This window comes from Callionymus lyra, chromosome 16, assembly GCF_982586985.1.
Source record: "Callionymus lyra chromosome 16, fCalLyr1.hap1.1, whole genome shotgun sequence".
NCBI classification, from domain to species: domain Eukaryota; kingdom Metazoa; phylum Chordata; class Actinopteri; order Syngnathiformes; family Callionymidae; genus Callionymus; species Callionymus lyra.
Window position 1 is genome coordinate 2,062,431 of NC_141833.1, and position 14,705 is coordinate 2,077,135.

General features: G+C 37.7%; 2 protein-coding genes across 2 annotated transcripts; one reads left to right on the plus strand and one right to left on the minus strand.

Annotated features, from left to right (window-relative positions):
* Nucleotides 1-1,107: 1,107 nt before the first annotated feature.
* On the minus strand, nt 1,108-7,351 carry acot11a (acyl-CoA thioesterase 11a). Its single transcript, XM_087811634.1, has 17 exons — nt 7,268-7,351; nt 5,192-5,390; nt 5,031-5,100; nt 4,903-4,963; nt 4,659-4,763; nt 4,446-4,581; nt 3,906-3,997; nt 3,513-3,574; nt 3,301-3,420; nt 2,948-3,086; nt 2,752-2,807; nt 2,616-2,682; nt 2,448-2,531; nt 2,247-2,380; nt 1,872-2,033; nt 1,606-1,732; nt 1,108-1,532 (listed from the first exon to the last, which is right to left on the minus strand). Exons 2-17 carry the CDS (start codon nt 5,382-5,384, stop codon nt 1,293-1,295), a joined length of 1,848 nt encoding a protein of 615 aa, XP_087667760.1. The 5' UTR covers nt 5,385-5,390; nt 7,268-7,351; the 3' UTR covers nt 1,108-1,292.
* Nucleotides 7,352-7,960: 609 nt separating this feature from the next.
* ttpa (tocopherol (alpha) transfer protein) lies at nt 7,961-14,319 on the plus strand. Its single transcript, XM_087811735.1, has 5 exons — nt 7,961-8,219; nt 10,852-11,005; nt 11,458-11,651; nt 11,952-12,062; nt 12,135-14,319. The coding sequence occupies exons 1-5, from the start codon at nt 8,037-8,039 to the stop codon at nt 12,366-12,368; spliced, it is 876 nt and encodes a 291-aa protein (XP_087667861.1). The 5' UTR covers nt 7,961-8,036; the 3' UTR covers nt 12,369-14,319.
* Nucleotides 14,320-14,705: the final 386 nt, after the last annotated feature.

Consider the following 14,705-nt stretch of genomic DNA (forward strand, 5'->3'; position numbering starts at 1 on the left):
TTTTCCAACGAGGTACAGAGGGGAATAACACGGTGGCATTCCGTCAACCATGAAAATAAGAAATAGTGTCTTTTAAGTCCATGAATAGACTGCTCGCATTTGTATAGAAGACTTGACAAATGTTAAACCTGTGTATGATATATAGAGATAGTAAAGGAAATATTAATCCCTGGGGAATGTTACTCTTGGTTTTTCCAATTCCAATAGCTGCACAGCAGCCAACAAGAGAACATAAGTGCACACAGATCGTTTCAGAAGTGTAAATGTGTATACAGGGTATTTTGGAATCATTTACTCCTTTAGCTTGAAGTATCAAATTTGATTAAAGTACGAACCAGAACCTCTAAAATTATCCTCAATCCTTTTGCCAATATAATAGGTGGGGGGCAAAAAAAAATTCTTTGACAAAGATTAAAGATGAACTAGAAGAAATACTTCCCATGCTTTCAGTATTGTTTTTTAATAAATCATTACCCGTTTAATTCTTAAGTAAAATTTATTTAGTTTAATGTATTTTAATGATGAAAGATAATTAGGGAAAATAATTTCAACATAAGATCTTTCTCTTTTAAAATTTGTATTTTGAGGATTTTCTATAATTTTAATAATAATAATAATAATAATAATCTCTATTTATATAGCGCCTTTCTAGACCAGGGTCACAAAGCGCTTTGACAGCCATTCACATTCAGTCATAGTATGCAATGTGGCCATTTTCAAAAATTAAAATATTATAATCATCATTTAATCTTCCTGGTTACTTCGATAACTTTGTTTTGATAAGACACTTTAAATAAAATTGAATTGAACTTCACATGAAAACCCAGTCACGAACTTAATGCTGTACATAAACAGCTAAACAGTTGGTGATCACATGACACTCACAGACTCTCTGAATCATCCAAAGTTATGTAGTTAATATCGTTCGAGTTCTACTGTGCAATACATGACCGCTCAAAATGAAACTAATAATTGAAGAAAACATAAGAAAGTGATAATAATGTCAAATGTTGCACATTGTATTGCACAGACCTGCTATACGTATTCATGATAACGACAATGCAAACAATTTCTATATTTAAAATGTAATAAATGAAAAACACTTGATGGCACTGCTCATAAATTTAATACATTTATGCATTATTGACATTAAAAATGACAAAAATGTACCGCATCTCTGTACAAAGTAACCCATATTAATCATGTAGCGTTTTGATTGCTAACATGACGTATATTTTTACCATCACATTAACAAAAAGAGAATTAGTTTCAATAGTGTTTGTGCCTTGGATCTACAGCTCACTGCTGCCAAGGACTGCAGACAGTTGTTCTTCTCCTTCGGTAAACTTGTAACTATCTGGATCAGTGAGACTCTGCTGGCTATCTTCTTCGTCACAGGATGTTGGCTGGCGGTTCTTGGTCAGGAACTGACTACAGGAGCTGAAGTTGTGGTAGAAGGAGGAGGAGAGGCCAGCAATGTCTGTGGTGATATAAGGGAGGACTTCTGGAGACGCCTGGTTGTAGTAGCTGATCTGGAGAGAGATAAGACAGATGAGAGATTAAAGAATGGTAATATTGAGCTAGCGGGGATTGACCGACGCTGACCATGGACTTATTGTTGCTAGTCTCCAGGATAGTGAATCCAGCACACAGGACCTCCCCTCTATTGCAGCTCTCAGCAGGAGGATGGGTTTGCAGCGACACAGAGCGCAAAGCGATGACATACGGATCTCTACAACAGCATCACAAATGCACAATGGACAGTGAATACATGACTCCAGGAAGCCACAATCACATGTATATGAGGACAACATGTTAAATTCCTCCTCAGTCAGTCACATCAGTCAGTCAATGTTGGCATTTCTACTCACCCAATTCCAAGGGGTCTCCTTGTGGACGCTAACAGGATGAAGTCTTGGAGGATTCCTTCACCCAGTGTGGTGGGTGAGGCAGAACCAGTGTGAGTCACTGATGGTGTCACCACCCGGTACAGGAAGTCGTCATCGTCCACGTGATGAATCAGCTCACATTCCCTGGTGTGGAAACAAATGTGAAAGGTCTAATTTCTGCTAGATAAGCATATTTATGACTGCATAGAGGATTCTTGAAAACTACTATAATTGAAAAGGTTTTATTTTAAACACACTCCATAAGTCTAATCTATCATATACTGTGTTCAGTGTTAATAACTAATCGACCATAAATGCAACACAGCTACAACACCCATGTGACTTTGTGCCTCTTACTTGTAGTTAGAGTCCCAGATGGGTCTGTTTCTGAGCTCAGCCAGCAACCTGAATGCTCTGTGAGCGGGAACATCCACCTCTGACTCCACCCTCACACTCAACGTGGACTTGTGTTCGAGAGTGTACAGGCGCACCTGATTGTTATAGTTAAGAATCAAGCCTCTATCATTCACGACGGATAAGTGAGAAACAGGGACAAACCTCATCTTTCTCCGAGTTGAGACGCCAGTTGTGCCTGGCCGCTAACATTTTCAGAGCTGAAACATTGTTGTAGCTGAGGTACACCTGGAGCACAGAGACATGCTTGGATCACAATACATCTTACATTACACTGCACATTGAAATAGAAGAACACTTTGAGCCACTCACCTGGTTTCGAGGTTCCCATGGTACAGATGAGGGACCTTCACCCTGTTTTCTTGAAATAATGTATTTTCTGCAGAGGACAGAAGTTTAAATTGACAAAATTACTCTCCGGTTCTCCGATAGGTACGTTTAACTCCACCTGTCCAATCTTATTTTCTTGCGTGCAATGGCTTCTTGGAACCTTCTTTCTCCTTCCTGTTCAAGTAGAACATAGAATGTAGCCATTTATATGCATTTTCTTACTAGAATAAATGTCAGTGTAGACTGTCTTATGGACAACATTAGCAAAGTTATCAAAAATGTGTTATCCGAGTGTAATTTAGTGAGAGATGTACCACTGGTTCGGGGCGTAACCGTGGTAACACACATGGCTTTCTGTGCTGGTCCAGCACCTCAAATGTCATGAAAGCCGAGTTAATGTGTCGGTTAGGCCTCTCCTCCTGGTAAGCCTCTGCTCGCACACCCACCTCCATGCTGCAAAATCAAATGTAAAATCATCATGTCTTTATCTGCTTAGACGGCTGCGCCGTAGTAAGTAAGTAAGTAAGTAAGTAAGTAACGGTTATTTCTAGAGCGCTTTCTAGACCAGGGTCACAAAGCGCTTTAACAATCACAAATAATACACAGTTAAAATATAAACTTAAAAGATCAAGACACGTTAGACAAACACAGGAGTGTAGACTGAAACCTGTTTTTGAAGGCGTTGTTGACGATTGCTCTCAGTATAAGTCGGTCTCCAATCTGTGAGGGTCCTCTGAAAGTGAACATGTCGATTGTGCGCAGGGTGGGATGGGCACGACACAGACGACTGAAAAAAAAGCAGAGGAACACAGGAAAGTGTTACACTCAGCAAAGATGTTGGCTGTAACACATTTCATATCAGCCTGCTTTTATAATCACCTCGCTGCTATTGTGGCGACGTTCACCATCCAGGCCATGATCTGTCCTCCAAATGTATTCACCTGCGGAAAGGATGACACTGATCAGCCATACAATTATGATATTTTGCAGGTCCTTCTTTGTAAAAAAAACTGATTTAGTCAGCAACTACAGTAACAAACATGGTCCAACAAATGAACATAACCTAAGTCAACATGGTCTGAATGACAAGAGCTTATTGATACAGAATAGAAGTGAGACCTGATCACTGCCCAGTCGCAATAATAATGGGTTAAGTCCTTAATAAAACATGGAAAAACTGTGCTGAAATGAAGAGGTGAATTAAATGACATTTTCATTCTGAATAATAATATGATAATATGAAAGTATTATGTACGTAAGAGAGAGAACAACCTGGTGGTTAGTGTGTGGAGGAAGAACCAGTTCAACACTCTCCACTTTCGTCTTCTCTGCAGGTATAGCGTTACTCACAGCTGAGCTCTCCACTGAAACACAAATTTGTAAATGTGTAAATAAAATGATTAAATAATTAAAATAGCCCTCCATAGAATGTTCTAACCATGTCATTTCATATTTATTTGATTACACTACTGATAGTGTTATTTGATTGAAAAGAAATGCTGAACTTGGCATGTGTTTGTGACTGATCCTTTACATTAACAGCTATCATTGTATTGTTTTAGTCCACGAAGGTGAGAGATGAAGAGATTCATTTATGTAGCATTCGTTTTAAAAATATATTCTTAATTTAAGCCATGGACACAGCTGATAAAAATAAGATTCAGATCAGATTCAAATCTGGCTCTCATCAACAGGTGTTCCAAACTGTATTCTAAACGGCTGGTCCTTGCTTTTAAATGTTATCTTCAGATCCAAGTAAGTGAGTATATTACAAGGTTTGTATTATGAAGGAAAATAATATTGTGGCCTCACCCTGCAGGACAGAACCGTGACACAGCAAATCTCTGACGATGTCCTCATGAACCATCCTGACCCTTCGCCTCTCTGCAGCAACGCTGTACTCCAGCTGCTCCTTCTGAGTGACTGGAGTGATGGGCTTCAGGATGAGCTGTTGGCATGTTTATGGAATTGCATTTGAGGTCAGCAACAATCACATGGCTTTCTTTGAAAAAGAAATCCACTAACCTTTTCCCCTGTCTTGGATCGCTGAGTGACAAATGTAGCAAAGGCGTTGCAGACCCTCCAGTGACGATCCAAAAACAGATCCTCACATCTCACCTGGATACCAACCTAAAATTTAAAAAATATATAATTTTGCGAATGGACCTCAAAAATATCACATTAAATCACAATTAAAGGTGGTTACATGTATTTGATCTTTATTATGCTGTACAAATGTTTAAGAAAGTACTGTATGTTTTAAACTGACCTCCATGCTGGTGTTGAAGGCTCGGTTGACCTTGGCTCTGATGCTCACCACCTGACCCACACTGAGTGCAAGAAGAATAAAAAAATGAGCAAATCAGAAAAATAGGAAAGTTCTGACTGTGCAGAGACCTGATGGTGTGTTCAAAGTGAATGTCATCTATGGAGGCGGTGACACAGGGACAGCCAGCATGCCTTTCCGCTGAACATGGGGTAACAAATGTGTCACTTCCTGTCTAACTGGTCCTTCATTAGTCTCTTTACATCACTCCACACTGAAGGTCAGACCTCACCAGAGAGACAGGCAGTGGAGTCCATCCACTTAAGCAGCTGTCCCACGTCAAGCTCCTGACGGTGGTTGCTGTGACACGGCATCACGATCTGACTCATCTTCACTTCAGACGGGTTGTGGCTTTCTTCGTACTCCTCATCCTCCTCCTCCTCATCTTCCTCATTCTCTAAAGTAGCCGACTCCTTGGAACTCATGATGAGCTTCACACAATAAGAATAAGAACCACAAATTGAAATTTTGAACAATCAAGTAACAGAAAGTAGTTTAATCACAAAAATAATTAAATTAAATATTTTTTATTCATGTAAGGATTTGACATTATGAATATAATATAGATAATAATATAATAGAATAATAGAATTCAATATTGCGTGGATAAATGCCTGGTTTATTATATCAATCATGTGTTTTCAGATTGTTTGGCCTGCAGAGAATTTGCATTGCAAGGTTTTCGGATTTAGTTTTGATAGTAGTCGGGTGACTCTTGCTCATTCCTCGATCTCAGTCAGCCCTGTATCGGGCAGATGGGAGCTCTGACCACACCCCAAATTTCTAGTTTTTTCTAGGTTCTTAAGGTGTGGTCGAGATGAGTGACACAAAGCTGTATGCATTTAAAGGTGCCTGGACTCACGCTACCATTCGGTCTCTTCTGTCTTGTCTTTCTTCAGCACTTGCTCTTTAGCGGACGGTCTGTTGTGACACTTAATTGTAAGTAAGTCATTTATAGAGCGCTTTTCTAGACCAGGGTCACAAATCGGCTAAACAATCAAAAAATATATACTAAAAAGATCAAGATAACACAGAGAAAAACCAAGGTGTCCCAGAAAATCAGGGAAAAGTCTGCACGAATAAGAAAGTCTTAAGATGTTTCTTGAAGGAGTCAGTAGATCCATCAAACACAGAGAGAGAGGAAGATTGTTCCAAAGCTTATGAGCAACAGCCTGTAAGGATTTCTCTCCTCTGGTCCTGAACCGTGTGCCTGGAACCATACGTAGTTTCTGATCACATTTTGCTCCTGATAGCCCCGAATGAGCTTGTGTGCCCTCTTTTTATGCCCCGACTGTCTTCCTCTTAGTGGTCCATGTCTCTGTGCCTATCAAGCTTTCCGTTGGAAGGTTATCACCTCCAACCTTCAATGGCACTATCCTCACCCTGTAAGTGTTCCACTCACCACCTCACTTGGACCCTAAACAGATACATATTTTGTGTTGTGACTACATCTGGTGAGAGCTGTTATTTTCCGGGCCTAACAGGGGCTGGTGTTTTTTCCCCTGACTGTCTGAGGACCCCTGTTGTGGCTGCTTCAGTGGCCCTCATGCAGGTTGTTACGGCAGAGGACACCTGCCCCTGACCTTTGCTAGTCGAGTCTCAATAGGAGGAAGTGCCGCTAGTCATTCAAGGCGGCTGCACCTTGCTGGGTGGTAAATTCATTGAGCTTTCTCAGAGAAGAGGCAGGCCTCGAGGATTAACCAATAGCAAGCCTCGGTGAGAGGGCTTTACACCATTTGTAGAACCTGAATTACATTAGATAATCCGGGGGGTTCACATTTTTTAACATTTTAAGTAAGTAATTTATATTTATAGAGCACTTTTCCAGACCAGGGTCACAAAGCGCTTAAACAATCAAAACAATACTCAATAAAATGTATGCTTATGGTCATGATAACGTTCGTCTTTATCAGATTTTTTTTAACCTTCAAACCATCTTATTTTGCAGACTGTAGCGGAAGTAACTGAAACAATGTCAATTACCACACAACGCTTCTTTTATTTCAGCCAATTTGATTTGACTTTGAAAAGTTTTTTTTAAGTTAACAGCAAACGTGCCTCAACACGTTAAGTTTGTTTAAGTCAAAAGCACACCTGACCAACATACGTTTTTTCAGTGTTTCTGCCTCGTTCAGTCGTCGTTGACAATAGTTGTTGCTCGTAAAAAACTTTGTTGTTGTAGCATGCATGCTAACACAGAGGTGTCACAACTAACTTCCGCGTCCACGACCCCTGAATAACAACCCATATGACGACTACAAGTACGACTTGAAAAGTATCACTAACACTTCCAGGAAAAACATGTTACCTCTTTAAAAGCGTGTCTTTCTCACGCAGATCCACCGCACGCCCCGGCGCTGCACACACCGTGTGATAGACATGTGTGTGTGTGCCCGTGCGTGCATAGTTGGGCGTACGAGCGCGACCACGCGCAAACACCAGTGAGTAAAAAAGTTATTTATAAACATAAATCTTGATTATTAAATATGGTTTGTTGGTAAGGACCACATTATTATGGTTGTTATTACTATTATTATTTATTACTAACTGTTATCATGATTGTGTTTCTCCAGTCATTGAAGATACACGTTCAAATTGATCTGGCGCCATCTAGTGGCTGGATGTGCACAAATCAGCGTAGTAAAAAACATTGATTTTTGTATTTTTTTTACCTTTTCATTCCTCTATTAATGTCTTATTTCGCCTACTTTGTGGTGCGAGTTTGGACATGAAATGAAGTCGTTGTTTTATGGTGGTGTAATAACATGTAAAAACAGGGTTTGTGGTTGATCATGATTTCTTTTAGTGTAACAGTTCAATGTCCTTATTGTGGGCGAACCAGCCGTCCTGAGCTGAAGTTTTCTCAATAACTTGAGATCCTTGATCGTCATGTGAACCGCTACATGTGTTTACTGTAAGCCAGCAGAAACTTTAGAACGGTTGCAGTTACTTCAGTCCCGCCTCCGTAGAACCACTTCCACAGTAGAGGTCCAGCTTTGGGTCCAACCCTCTACCTCGATGTTGCACTAAGAAAACGTTTTACTTTCAATCTGTCACTTCTTGCTCCTGGTACGGACATGAGTGGACCGGAGCACCGATGCGACTCACCGGACGACTTGGAGCAGCTGCAGCCGCTCGTCTGCTGCTTGAGGCGGCGTGCGGTGGAGGCCGTGGGACCCCTGGTCGTTCGGACATTCTCCCACCAGTTCCTCGTCAAGTTCCTGCGAGCCAGAGATCTGGACTTGGACCAATCGTTCAAGGTAAACTTTCAATCTAAATATTCGCGAAACAAAATTTTCAAAGTTGATTTCACACAGACAACAATCAGGTGTTTTTAGCTTAAACAAAAAGAAAACAATACTTTGTGATTTTTTTTTCTAACCCTTTATGCGCTTTTTGTTTAAATAACCTTATTTAATGTAGAGTTTCCTCATGATAACAACACACACTAAATTGGTAATGTTTTTTTTTTATTAATCAAGCCCTTTGTCATTGACTATCAATATGACTTAACCATCACTTTTGTGATGTTTTGGTGAGCTGTATTTTCATATTGGTATTTTGAGGAAGGATTGTATTCCCATGTCAGTGAATCAGGAAAAAAAAAGTCACTAAATGATACTGATCACTTATCTCAAGGCATTTCTTGGTCTGCCTGGAATCATAATTAAATGATGATTTCCTTGTTTATTCCACACTTCCTCCCTGGGCATCTCGTAAAAGCAGAAACATATTTTGTAAATCTAGTTACAATAAACAAGACACACAAGTTAAACATAATACCTGGAGGAGAACCCAGAGAGACTTCTAATTACATTATAATTGTTTGCAAAAGAAATTAAAAGTTTTTTTCCTCTTAATTGTGTTTCTCCTGCAGCCTTTAAAATTGTTGTTTTTAATAATCATAACAAAAATATTACCTTAGGGAAATGAAAAAGGAACAAAAAATAGTATGGTTGTACTCGAGGATGGGTCCTTCATTAGTCGCTTTACATCGCACCACACTGAAGGTCAGACCTCACCAGAGAGGCATGCAGTGGAGTCCATCCACTTAAGCTGCTGTACCACTTCAAGCTCCTGACGGTGGTTGATGTGACACGGCATCAGTTTTTAGCAATGTGTATATGAAACCGAAATTTGAACTCTTTACATTGATGTTTACATTTTGTAACAAAACAAAGTGTAGTGACCCGTAAATGTCAGTGTGCCTTGAGTTGTTGCCACTTGGACCATGTTGAGTTGTGCATATTGTACACCCCATAAGATGAAATAGCAGGAATACTGAAATCAGTTGTGAATATACAATCAGTCAGCTTTTGCTGATGACCAAACATAAGGACATAGATTTTATCAGATTGGGGTCAGGTATCTTTCTCTGTAATTGAAATGTTATTACCGATAAGTCTCCAATATTTTTCACAACTTCTACTATTTCATTTAGTTGATATACTACACTGGAATATAAAATTATACTGGGGATTATATTTGATTATTTGCCCTTCTCGTTAATCTAAATTTTAGACAGACTTTACATGCATTATTGTCACTTGTTTTCACATCAGCAAACATGTTCTTGTGTTGCAGTTGTTTTTTTTGGAATATTTAAATTGATGAGAAAATCATGTGGAAAAAGTAGCATTTAGCTTATATAAATAATGGTCTTATTACACACTGCCAGTAAACACAACCATCAAAGCAATACTTTGTTTTTTTAGGCTGTCATGTAACTGTAGTTACAAGAGGTTTGTCAGCATCCTCTTACAAGACTGTTCCCTAAGTGTTGTAGTAAAAGTTTTGTAATCCCAAATATGGCGTCACAAATAAGTAATGCAACTCTGTATCAAATCATCAGTTGTGATATGATTTGGTTCGTAATAACCTTAATTTCTAGAGAAAACCATAGTCAGTGCATCAGTCAAGATTGGGGAGCTCAAATAATACATTTTTTAAATAACATAAATGGCTGTGAAATCGTGAGTGAACTTCTCATAAGCATATGCTTTTGAAGTCTCTGTGTGAAGAGGCCATTTGTTGAAAATGTTTTGTTTGCTTAGTAGTTTGTGTTTGTAATAGGTAAGTTCAGTAAGAACGCTCCCTAGCTGGTCAGTAAGCTATGTAGCTAGTTAACACACAAAGTCCTTAACTTATCTTAATTAAATTCTTTAGCTTAACTGCCCAGTTTGGTCAACAGCTAGTTAGCAATTTAATTTGTTGGCTGGTTTGCTCAGTGTCTGGTATCATTTTTTTTCTATACTGTTTTTTGGTGAGTTACTTGATTATAAACACATTTGGATGTTCTTGTTTTCTCACAGCTATTAAAACACTAAGGCAAAAATATTTAAGTGTCCCTTATATAATACGCTGTGATTAAAAGCGTACAATTTCTTAGTGAAAAAAGTAAAGTAGAATATGTAAGGAGTGGGAAACAGAATGAGACAAGAGTGGAAGTTCAACAAAAGGCCACATGAAATAAAAATATCTATATATTGTAATAACAATTAAGCAAAATTGTACAGATTAGATACAGCCCAGAGAATAAGTATGTAACGACTGTCAACAAAAGCAGGGTTACCGAATCAGATAGTCCAATAGTCCATGACCATTAATCTGACTTGTGCTGGTCAAGCACGTTAAGGACATAACAAACCACACCAAACTAAAAGACAACAGATACACATGAGTGAGGATAAACTTTATAACAGAAGGACTGGGCAAATAACCAGGATACCAAAATGGTTAAAAATAATTAAACTTGAAAATTGAAAGCCACCTGAGCGATGTTTTTACAGAAACAGTCATGCAGTGGGAATGGTGTCTTATTTTAGAACAACTGATCAAATATACTTATTATACATACAGTATTCGCTGCCATTTGCTGTGTCTGGTTTGCAGCTCTTGCAGAACTACCTGCGCTGGAGGAGAGAAAGTCCTGAGATCAGTGGTTGTCTGTCTCCGTCCTCTGTGATTGGTCTCCTCAACACTTCCTACCATGCTGTTCTTCCTCTGAGGGACCACTCAGGAAGTAGGGTGGTCATCTACAGGATAGGTAGGTGACTCTAGGTGCATGCAGGTTCATTTGTGCAATTATGGGTTCCCTTATGTGTGGCTGACCTCCATCCAAATAAGGTTTTGACTATGACTTTTTTATTTTCCAATGGACAACTTCAAGTTGCTAACTGTGGTTAGTGCTAGTGCTTGGACACTCTCCAGGCAAAATTACTTCATAAAGAGACTCGTAAAAATAATAGCTAAAGAGTTCTACTATATGAGTCATGACCTCCAAAATTATACCAATCATTACCGAAAATGTTAAAGAAATGTCATGATGTTAAAGGTATTGTTGCTTAAAACTCTATTGGGGACAGATATAAGCTCCTCTTCCATCCCTTAAAAACATCATTTAGTCTCCTGCTGCAATTACACTCTAATGTATTTATTTAATAAATTACACTGGGTTGTATTTTATCTTAACAATCAATCTACTTGTTCTTTCTGTAGGCCAGTGGAACCCAAAAGTCTGGACCCCTTTCGAGGTCTTCCGCATCAGTCTGATGACATCCGAGATCATCTGCACGGAAAAGCAGACACAGACACAGGGTGTTAAAGTCATATTTGACCTTGCGGGTTGGACGTTTGGACACGCCTTCCAGATCAACCCCTCACTCGCTCGCAAAATATCCTCTGTTCTCACTGTAAGTATGTGACACTGATAGATGTGGTACCAATAGGAAACAACAAACATTCAGGCTATAGATCATCGATCTTTATCTTTTACCGAGTATAGAATAACTTGTAATAAATTGCAAAAAATAAGTAAAAGGAAGTTAATACTGTTCTGTTTTCAATTTAAAATCATCATTATTTATCTTCTTGTCAGCGACAGATCCTTCTTCGCTTCAGTTACACGACTAATTTACGTGTAAAATATCATGGCATATGAATGCTGACGGCCCTATCTTAAATCTATGTAATTATAGTTGTTTCTTTTTCAGAACTCCTTTCCGTTAAAAGTTCGGGGAATTCACTTAGTCAATGAGCCCATCTTCTTCCAGCCGGTCCTCTCCTTGATACGGCCCTTCCTGCCTGACAAGATCAAACAAAGGGTTTGTCTTTCTCCTCCTAAAGAACATCTCAACAGTCTGGAAGCGAAATAATACTCTGATTGCCTTTCGCAGATCCACATGCACGGCTCAGACTTTCATGATTCTTTAGGCGACTTCTTCTCTCCGCCAGTCCTGCCTCCAGAGTATGGAGGGGAAGGACCTGGAATAGAAGAGGTGTGTAGAAACTGGACTGAACGTCTGTGTCAATCCGAGTCCATGCTGCAGCAGATTGCAGAGCATCCCACTGGAGATATTGACAGTCCACTCGAAGACTTGATTTCAGAGGAAGAGCAAATTGAGGGATGATAGATTTTCTGCACATTAGGTTTAGTGTTTTTAAAATGACAGTACATCCTCTCTTAGAACAACATAGACAAGGATGATGATTAGATGACATTACTTCAGATTTTATCTGATTTTTTTAAGTGCTAAGGTTTTAGCGAATTGTGAGCATCACAGTTCATGTTGCTAACTGAGCCTCCTACCATGGTTTACTAATTTTAAAAAGAACATAGTTACAGTACAGTTACTTAATTTGACGGCTTCATACATCATGCACTTTGACTTGGATTAGAGTAAAACTCTAATTCTGTCTGTGTGGATCTGACTTTTTTGGTTTTATTGCATTGCACTCAGACAGCTACTCTGTGTGGGTAAATATTAACTCATAAAATCTCTTGATGATAAATGATAAATGAAATAAAACCTTATATTCTGTATGTAATGCTTTTGAATAGATTTATTTAAATGTAAAATTCAATTTCAAAAGGGAGATTATTTTTGCGTGTGTATGAAAACAGTTTACATTTGTAGTAGTTACATAAAGTTAGTGTACATTTAAAAATAATAATAATAAAAATAAAAGAAGAAATCCCTATGAAAACAATAGTATGTTGTTTTCATAAAGCAAACATTTATTTTGAAATCTACTTATGAAACAAGATTACAATGTCTGAACTTCCCATGTTTAATGAGGAACATATTTCTTAAATATTTGAACATATTAAGGTTTAAAAGCATACAGTATACAATAACCTGCTCTAATAGGAATTATTGTGTGTTTGTTATCAACTTTTAATGGTTTACTTTTTTCGATTTCATTTATTGTCTTTACATTTCCTTTTTAGGTTATATTTTAGCATAATTAAAAGCTGTTTTAACTGAACCTTTAACTAAAACTATTTTGAGAGGTCGGCACCACCTCTTGAGAAGTGGATCCATCAATGTGACAAACTCAAGTGAATCTCTGTCATCATAACCTCAGGAAAGTAGAATGTGGGTAAAATAAATTAATATATGTAAATGCATTATCAGAACTAAAAACTTGTCATGAGATAGAAAATACAAGTGCAATTAGTTTACTGCTTGGTCTAGTTGCTTTAATCTGTGTCTGTTTTTAAGCGTCCTTGTGTTTCCTTATAGTTTTTTTATATCACTGTTAATATTCCTTTTTCAAGACTGGTAGTCTATTGTCACTTTTATTGTACTTCTTAGAACATTATAGCTTCACAGTTGAATCGTTTTGTTGATAATTATTTTTACATGATTAATGTTCTCTTTAAAACATATATATATATTATAATTTCTGCAATAGAACAGAATAAACATGTTGACTGATCAAATGATTTGACTGTGGATTTATTTTACAAAATATTAGGGTTTTCTGGAAGCTTTTCTTCACCAAGGCAATTTCTGTTAATATTTGTTTCCTTAATAATATATAATATATATAATAATAGAATAGAATAGAAAATGTTTATTCATCCCCAGAGGGGAAACACTTTTACAACAGCAGAGTTGAAAAAAATTAAGTGCAAGGAAAAAAGAAATAATAAAAGAGATAATAAAAAAATAAATAAAACGATCTTAAAAATATACAAATTATTTACAATATTAGAAATTTAACACTATTAACAAAATAAAATAAAATAAAATAAAATAAAATAAAATAAGATAAAATAAAATAAAATAAAAAAAATAAAATAAAACACACAAGAAGAAAAACACACTACGGATTAGCATCAGGATATTTAAAGTAGAGAGTTAAATATCCTGACACCAGTTGGGATGAAGGACCTTCTATAACGCTCCGTCCTACACTGGGGGTGCCTGAGCCTGCCACTGAAGGAGCTGGCCAGCTCCTTCAACCACAGGTCAAACGATGAAAAATGTAATGTTATTTTTCTAAATCTGTTCATTTAGATATTTTTGTGAATATAACAATACACTGTGAATACAAATAAATGAAGAAAGATAATGAACGTGTTTCTTTTTTTGGCCATCACAATAAGCCTGATAAACTAAGTTAAGCAATCCAACCTATATACTGAGAAAGTTGTGAAGAGGAGATCAAACAAGTGCAGAATAATTATTCATAAGTGTAAACCAGATTAATAGAAATAGAAGAGAGACATCATCAAAGAGAAGCTGGTGTCAACAAAGTAGAGAATATTCACTTTCATAACTTGCATTATTTTTATTCTAAATTGTTCTTGCAGCAGCGACCTTTGATCAGAAGTTCAGCAAACATGCCAGACTAATCTCTTATCGTCTATCGTCTGTTCACTTCCACTGACACCATTTCTCCATGGTCAACAGTCTGGACAGGTGCCAGCAGTGTTCCGTGTACATTAGTCAAACCTA

Coding starts and splice junctions, on each gene's coding strand:
- acot11a (XM_087811634.1), bottom strand. CDS start 5,384: ATGAGTTCCAAGGAGTCGGCTACTTTAGAGAATGAGGAAGATGAGGAG. Junction 3,087..3,300: donor AACAACGCCTTCAAAAACAG/GTTTCAGTCTAC, acceptor TTGATTTTGCAG/CATGGAGGTGGGTGTGCGAG. Junction 2,808..2,947: donor GGTTACGCCCCGAACCAGTG/GTACATCTCTCA, acceptor CTACTTGAACAG/GAAGGAGAAAGAAGGTTCCA.
- ttpa (XM_087811735.1), top strand. CDS start 8,037: ATGAGTGGACCGGAGCACCGATGCGACTCACCGGACGACTTGGAGCAG. Junction 8,220..10,851: donor ACTTGGACCAATCGTTCAAG/GTAAACTTTCAA, acceptor TCTGGTTTGCAG/CTCTTGCAGAACTACCTGCG. Junction 12,063..12,134: donor CTGACAAGATCAAACAAAGG/GTTTGTCTTTCT, acceptor TGCCTTTCGCAG/ATCCACATGCACGGCTCAGA.